A 7,813-nucleotide genomic window follows, 5' to 3' on the forward strand; every position below is an offset into this window, starting at 1 on the left:
TAAATAATACATAAAAAATGTATTTTTTTAAATATATTTTAATTATTATATTTATATTAAATGTACACGAAAACTACACGAAAAGTACACGACACGTTTCGAAACGGGTACGGGTTTGAGATTAGGTACACGAATCCGAAACGGGTCGGGTACGGATTTCACCTTCAAGTACACGAAACGTGAAACTACACGACACGAAAGTACACGACACGACACGATTGCCAGGTCTAAATGTACACCTCGACGAAGCCCAACCCAACAATAGTTAAAAAGCCCAGTGAAAATCCCACAAGGACAACATCTGGGCTACTCATTGTTTAGCTCAAATCAACAGCGCCAGAACAATTACTACAAAATGATTACACTTAATTTTTGAAGTATGTCTAAATCAGTTGAGTACAATCTGAGAGAGTATTGCTCGCTATAAAACAAGACTAAAAAATTCTTAGTACAGTGAGTTATAAGTATAGAAGGTGGCAAAGATTGAAGATATACAAATGAGAAGTGAAGGGACTAAAGTGAAATTTAAGAACCTCGTCTCTCCCAAGAATCCGCCCAGAGTAATTGTTGCATCTGCAATCACTCGAGCCAGTGTCCCGGCTTCAGTTGAAAGCAGACCCCCATTGTATGTACCACGAGAAAGCCTCGATGACATGACACGAGATAGTAATGACAAATTCACACCTGGTACAAAGCATGAAGATGTGAGAACATTACCACAGTGCTTAATCTGATCAAGTATTTTTTTCTTACCTTCCAAGACTTCGGCAGATACAAAAAGAACCAGTCCTGCGATCACATACTGTGGCACAGAATACGGTAAAACTACGTTGAAGCTTATAAGAATCCCCACAAAAACCATAATCTCAGATGCTAGCAAGATTTGCCTGCAAACATGATAAAAAATAATAACTAATAAACTGGGATGTCATTAAATATTTTTAATTTTGTTCATACATGTCATTAAAATTATGATGCATCTTAGTGTATCGTCGTATTACCTGTCCTCGAACATATTGCTTATGTAGCTGCCAACAATAATGTTCACTGGAAGAACAGTTAGGCCAATGCTTGCCAGGAAGAGTGACACTTTGCCGGTTGACCAATGGAAGTAGTATGCAGTGATGACACTAGATTCCGAGAGTAATATCTCTACCACATATTTCAGCATGAAATATATCAACAGTTGAACCTAAGAAGACCATAATATTCTATGTGAGAGACCATACATACTTGATGCAGCTGTAGCAAGAATGATGATATCATTTCTATTTTCTGTCTTTCAAGATAGATATATATATGTAGGGGTGGCCCTGACTATAGGCGGACAAGACTTGCGTCTAGGGCCCTCAATACTTATGAGTCTCAAAATTTTCAGATTTTTTATATATAAATGTATGAAATATGCAGAGTATACATCGATTAGGGCCCCAAAAACTGATTTTGACTAGGTACTCGCAAATCTCAAAATCACCCCTGTTTCTATGGAATAAAGTACCAAAAAAAAGAGCTCACATATTGAAAAGAAAAAATGTAACTTAAAACTCGGTAAAGACTAATAGCATATGGCTCCGTAAGTATATAAAAATCAACTATCAATCTTTTAGTGCAATTAACATAGGTAACACTAAATGACCACAATGTACAAAACTGAATTCAGACTCAAAAATAAGCACACACCTTTACAGAAGGAGTAAGCAACTTATATGCTGATCTCATGGATTTGGCTGCTCCATGAGATACCTTTGGTGCTTCTTCACTAGCATCACATTCTTGTTCATCATCTTCATCCTGTTTATAGCCATCTGAACTCGAGAGAAATGGTTTAGCAAGACCCTTTTCCATCTCTTCATTCTCTACTGAGCCTGTGACAAGTATGGATTAGTAGTTAGTACTGTCGAATAGGTAAAAAATAAGTCTTCGCATCTTGACCAGTATCCGAGTAACTTAAAAACAATGGAAGATCTTTCATGAGCACGTTATTCAATCAGCAATTATATCTACATGAGACCTACTTAAAATTTTGCAGGTCACTCCTGCCAGCAGTATCTTGGAGCAGGACATGAAATTGTCGACTAGATAATGGTAACTCTCTATACTGCAACCATTTCAGTGAAATATAATCTCTTTATTAATCTATTAAGTAGACTTTCCCTGATGTCACACTCAAGAACCAAACACACCGAATTAAATTTTAACTGCATTTCCATAGTAATTCCTCTTCACAAGTTCCTAAAAAGTGCTTCACATATTAAAAATAGTATCATAATTCTTCAGCACCACGCTTTCAGAAGTATTATAGCTTGGTCTTGAGTACTAACACAGCTTACTAAGTTAATAGTCATAGCATGCCATGAAAGACGTCCAGACCAATTTCTAACTCATATGATGTAGTGAAGACGCGGGACAACTTGCTATGACAATAATAACATATTTGGAGTATGAACTTGGCTATCCTGATTAAGATATTTCATTCACAATATCTGAAATGAATCAGGACGAGGTGCAGGATGCAAATCAGCATATTACCACTAGCTTCTTGTGCTATACGAGTCTCCTCAATCTCGCGAGCAGGTTCTTTGAACGAGAGGCACAACCATAACAGGTAAAACAACCATGCCACAGCCATAACCCAACCGGGCAGAGTATCTTGGTTGACGGTGATCTTATGTAGTTTGAAATTAATTTGAAGTAATCCTGCAAGTGCAGGACCACATGCCATTCCCAAAGCACTGGCACTCACAAACCCTGCTGAAGCCTGCATGCGGATTTTAAGTGGTACACAATCACTTATATAACGACGGTTCACTGCTCGAGCAGATCCCAACCTGTAAATACAAGGGTCGGTAATTTAAGTAGAAAGATCCAAGAAACAGATTCACAATGAAAACTTAATTTGATTTAGGATGTGTCTAAATACTCACAGTAAACACGTAACCAGATTCTCTGATATATAACATTAACAATCAAAATACCAAGAATTGATGAATGGGAAAACAATAATTTGTTTTGCTAATAAAAAAACAACCCTTTTGTTATACTCGCCTTCAGAAGTTAAATACAACTCACAACCTATTTACCACCAGATTTGTAGACATTTGTGTGTGTGACAGAGCAAGAGGTGAAGGAGAAGAGCGAAGAAGTTAATTACCCACAAAACAGACGACCGGAAATAAGCAGCAGTAACGAATTGACGTCATAAGCTAGTGCATACATAATGTTTCCAACAAAAAGACAGATGCTACTAAATACGAGAGGCCTGAAGTAAGACTTGTTAGACCAAGCACTGAAATATACTGAAGAAAAAATCTGTGCAACAGCCATTGCACCAATGACAATCCCACAAACTGTTGGTGCAGCACCAAGGCTCATTGAGTAATCATCTGCTGTTGGAACGATTATATAGGTATTGACCATATAAAGAAATGTGTTTGCCAGATTCAGGAGAAGAGACATGAAATGATATCTTTCATCGTCGACAATTTCTTCTTCTGGAGTGGGCAACTCCTCTTGCATTATAAGTGCATGCTGCCCCAAGTACTCAAGAAAATTTGTTGAGTGATTTAATCGATCTGCAGCTGCTTTCATTAAGTCAACAACTGGATCCTGCAAAACAGAATTTTTATGTTCACTACCTATCTAATGTTGTAGCCTTCCCTGTGACTATATTGGTTTGTTCCTTTCCTTCTTCATTCCATTATAATTTGAAGTTAAATCGAGATGATTCATAAAGAGATGAAAAAACCTGAAGAGAAAGGGTAGGCTGGTCATATATTGACAAGTAGCTCCCTTGACAGTCCTGAAGATCAGAAAGATTGCGCGATATGGCCCCCACAACTGCCCCTAAACCCTGCAAGTTTGATTTTCTGTTATATTGGCTTCATTTATATTCAATTCTTTCCAGGCAAACAATTTTATCTAAGTTTATCTGCCCAGGAACAATTTTTTTCTTAAAGAGAAGTTGTTCAAATATCAGTTACATGACACACACTCAAGTAGAGCATGATGGCTAATATAAGAATACCAAGAATATCATAACATGTTAACTTAACATTCTTACAACATGCTTAAAAACTTGCTGAAGCTGGGAGTAAGGATGATTTGCACGAGTTTTGACATAGTAATTGGTGAATTTATAGCCAAAGCGCTTGTCGAACTTCTTCAGGATCTTGCGTAAACCAATGGCATTTATCTCAACAAAATAGAGAAGCTGTAAAAGATCTTTCCCCACGCCTCTATATGCTTCTCGTAGCTCAGTTATTTTGGATAGGTATGATTGTGCTAGAAGAGATTCCTGCTCTTTTCCTAGTGCGCTGATCCTACTTGCAAAATGTCCTTGTTGTTCCAATATAAAAAGGACAGTTTTTTCAATCTGCAGAAGCAATTTCAGAAAGCATAACATATTAATCATACTGGAAAAAACCAGTGATGTCTTCATGGTGGATAATATATTGTGCACATATTTAATGCTCTAATCCATTTGAGTTGTATCACAAAGAATTTGAATAAGTATTATTAACAGCTAGAACATGAAATGTTTTAATAAACCATACCTGGCTGTCCAGCATTCTTGAAAAATCCTTAAGAACATTTTTACGATCAATTGATCCAACTTCAATCTGGCGCCCATATTGTTTCACCTTTTTCTTCATTAACTTGTAGTCGATGTAGTATCTGGATATTCCATTTGTGTTCACGATAAACAAAGTTGTAGAACATATCTATGTCTTTTTGATAATGGAACCATGGCATAAACATAATTTTCTCTTTATATGTATACGCATCATGTATGCTTACTGATCAACAACAAATTCAAATTATCCGATTAAGGTGCTCATATCTGTTCTGGTGGTTCACTCCCCTTCCGAATTTTTACTATGGTCTCACAAATATGTTTTTGTATGTGCTTTTGATATGTGTGGCTTAAACTTCACCAATCACCAACAAAAACTGTAACAACTAATTTTTGTTGTTTAAATTTATCTGTATAGAAGTAATCTAATCCTGATTGAGCCACTTTATAATAACTAGTTAGAATCTGAATTAACAAGCTATAATCTTTTCATGCTATTTTTTTGAATGATCATATATAAAAACTGCTACTATTGATCCCTGAGGTTAATACCAGTATACCACTCTTATACATACTTTCACATTCCCTTTCAAATTCACTCACAACATCTCAATGGAAATGCATATGTTGCGCAACTAACAGTGAACATACCCTTGCCATTCTTGAATTTGTCTTTCCTTCAACTTCTTTCCAAAAGCAACCATCTCTTCCTGCATTCATAAAAAACCACAATGATAAAGAAAAGAAAAGACATATTCCAAGCAATCATATAACACAAACTTCTAATAACTTTTTACCGAAATAAATATCAATCCAAAGTCCAAACCACGACACCAAAGTATTCAGACAATATCTAAAAAGCCATGATTCTTTTCAAGATGTGATTGAAAAGTATGATGACCTCTAGTAACACATATGTTGTGTTTGGTTGGGGTGAATGATTCCGGAAGGAATGGAATAAAAAATGAACTATTTTAGGGATGATTTTTAAGAAATTTCATTCCTTCCTCCATTCCATTCCCTACATCATATGTTAGATATCACCCCTCCCATTTGAGATGGAATGCTCTATTCTCTCACATCCTCAATTTCTTCTTAAATCTCATCAAAGCAATTTTGCCCTCCTTCAAATTTTTTCAAAACTTTCTTCCTACCTCTATTAGTTTCAAGTTTTTTTTACTCATTCCATTCCATTCCATTCCATTCTCCCCAACCAAACACAACATATTGTCTAGTACACATTCTTTTCACATAAACATGAATGCTGAAATACCAGCAGGTTTCGAAATTTGGCATGTGTTCTTCTCTGATAGTAAAATTATGTTCTGCACTCATTAACAACAAAGTTACCAAATATCCTAATTACCTCAATTGATCAAAATAGTTGAAATTGAGACATGCAAGCGGCGAGAAGCATTCAGGTCTTCTAAATCATAAATCGAAAAAAAACATATTCACAAAATTTTGAGTCATGAATTTAACAATATTCATGCAAAACGAATCTGGCAAATTCTTGTCCAGATATTGGTTTAGAAAACCTTAGCATGTCAATCAAATCATTAGAAAAATCGAATATCGTAAAGGGGAGACATGAAGGATTCTGTAACACACAAAAGCATATGAAAAGATTGAAAATGCTACATACCTTAAAATATTCGCAGTGGAGTTAGAATAGCATCGTCAATAGAAGAAAGCCTTCACCAGCATCCAAGGAGAGAAGAAACATTCTAGTTATATTTATAGACGAGATGTGATGAATGTTAGCTTCAGACAAACTGGTTTCAGCTTTTCCCTGTTTGGGTGTGTCGGAATTTATCAAATTCATGCAATTATATAACACGTGTGGAGATACGCATGCATCCATGTGTACATGTTATGGACACTGACAATTAATCAGGATAAGTTACCAAATACTTTCTATACGGTGTAATTTTTAGCTTGTAATAATATTTACGAGTTCTTTAATTTTTATTATCTCCTTATCTATGTTTAAAAAAGTTTGTATTAAGTACAGCTAAGAGTTGGGTTCTGTAGTTTTCGTGGGCTAAATAATCTATCATTGGATTATAGAACTAATGAATGGATCAGATTATTTAGGGAATAAACATATTTAATTAATTATAACAATCAGGTATATAGATTTGCAGGATTGTATTTCTTATAACTGTAGTGACATATCACTAACTATCTTGTACTTCTCTCTGGTTAATCTTCACTCACAAATCACGCCTTTTAAAGTAAATAGGAAAGTAAGATTATCGTCTTGTACATTGGTTTTACAACTTGATGCATAGCAGAACCGTCGGACCATCCGTCATCGTCTTCAACTAGAGATTAGTTGCAAAATAATCGATTGTAATTGTTATCATTATCTTGCATTTTATTGTATGCATTTGTACGATATGCAATGGAGGTGCAGAACAACCCTTGTAATTACCATCATCCTCTTCAACTATGTTAAAAAAAAAATTAACCAGAACAATGGAGGTGCAGCATGATGGAGGTTGTTGCCTTCAAGATGCAGAAGAAGAACGATAATCGATGATGAACGAAGTGAGCAAACAATTGCATAGATGTGCAGAACTATTGCATAGTCCGGAGAGATACATAAATTACAAAACCGTAATTGATTCCCTTAATTATAGTTAATGGTCTGTATTTTATACAGTATATCTAATATTTACTCATTAAACATAGTTTAAAAAATAATAAAAGAAGAATAATAAAAATCATTAAATTAAAGATAATGAATGATTAAGATGCTGGTTTAAAAATTATAGAACTCAAATATCTGATTCCTTCCCCACATTACAGGTAGAAAGCGACATACTCGTTTGATACTTATATTTAGGGATGTTCATCAAACCGCTCACACCGCATAAACCTTCCGCACCACTCTGCATCACACCGCAAAATGCGGTTTTTCTTTTTCGTGGTGCGGTTGCAGGTTGAAATTTTAACAAATCGCACGGCGCCGTGTGGGTTGTGGTTTGGCATTATACAAAAGCGGTTCAAACCGCCCCGCACCTCTATTTTCTAATATTAAAAATATATCGCATATAATTAGAACTATTTATATTATATAGATAGATAAATTATTTATTATGAATTTATGATGTTATCTCCTATGTGCGTGTGTATATATGTTCAAGTTACTCTACTTATTTTTGGTAAATTTATAATATAAGTAAAGGTTAGTTCTAAGACGACAAATTAAATATTATAACTATAGATGTTTTC

General features: G+C 35.2%; 1 protein-coding gene across 1 annotated transcript; it reads right to left on the reverse strand.

Moving 5' to 3' along the window:
* Positions 1 to 321: 321 nt before the first annotated feature.
* On the reverse strand, positions 322 to 6,377 carry LOC108208474 (SPX domain-containing membrane protein At4g22990). The gene is made up of 11 exons (XM_017379005.2): positions 6,219 to 6,377; positions 5,225 to 5,283; positions 4,554 to 4,674; positions 4,061 to 4,372; positions 3,746 to 3,850; positions 3,152 to 3,606; positions 2,530 to 2,828; positions 1,681 to 1,865; positions 1,002 to 1,192; positions 754 to 887; positions 322 to 684 (listed from the first exon to the last, which is right to left on the reverse strand). The coding sequence occupies exons 2-11, from the start codon at positions 5,275 to 5,277 to the stop codon at positions 446 to 448; spliced, it is 2,094 nt and encodes a 697-aa protein (XP_017234494.1). The 5' UTR covers positions 5,278 to 5,283; positions 6,219 to 6,377; the 3' UTR covers positions 322 to 445.
* Between the last annotated feature and the right edge of the window lie 1,436 nt (positions 6,378 to 7,813).

The sequence above is a fragment of the Daucus carota genome, chromosome 2, assembly GCF_001625215.2.
Source record: "Daucus carota subsp. sativus chromosome 2, DH1 v3.0, whole genome shotgun sequence".
In the NCBI taxonomy this organism is placed as follows: domain Eukaryota; kingdom Viridiplantae; phylum Streptophyta; class Magnoliopsida; order Apiales; family Apiaceae; genus Daucus; species Daucus carota.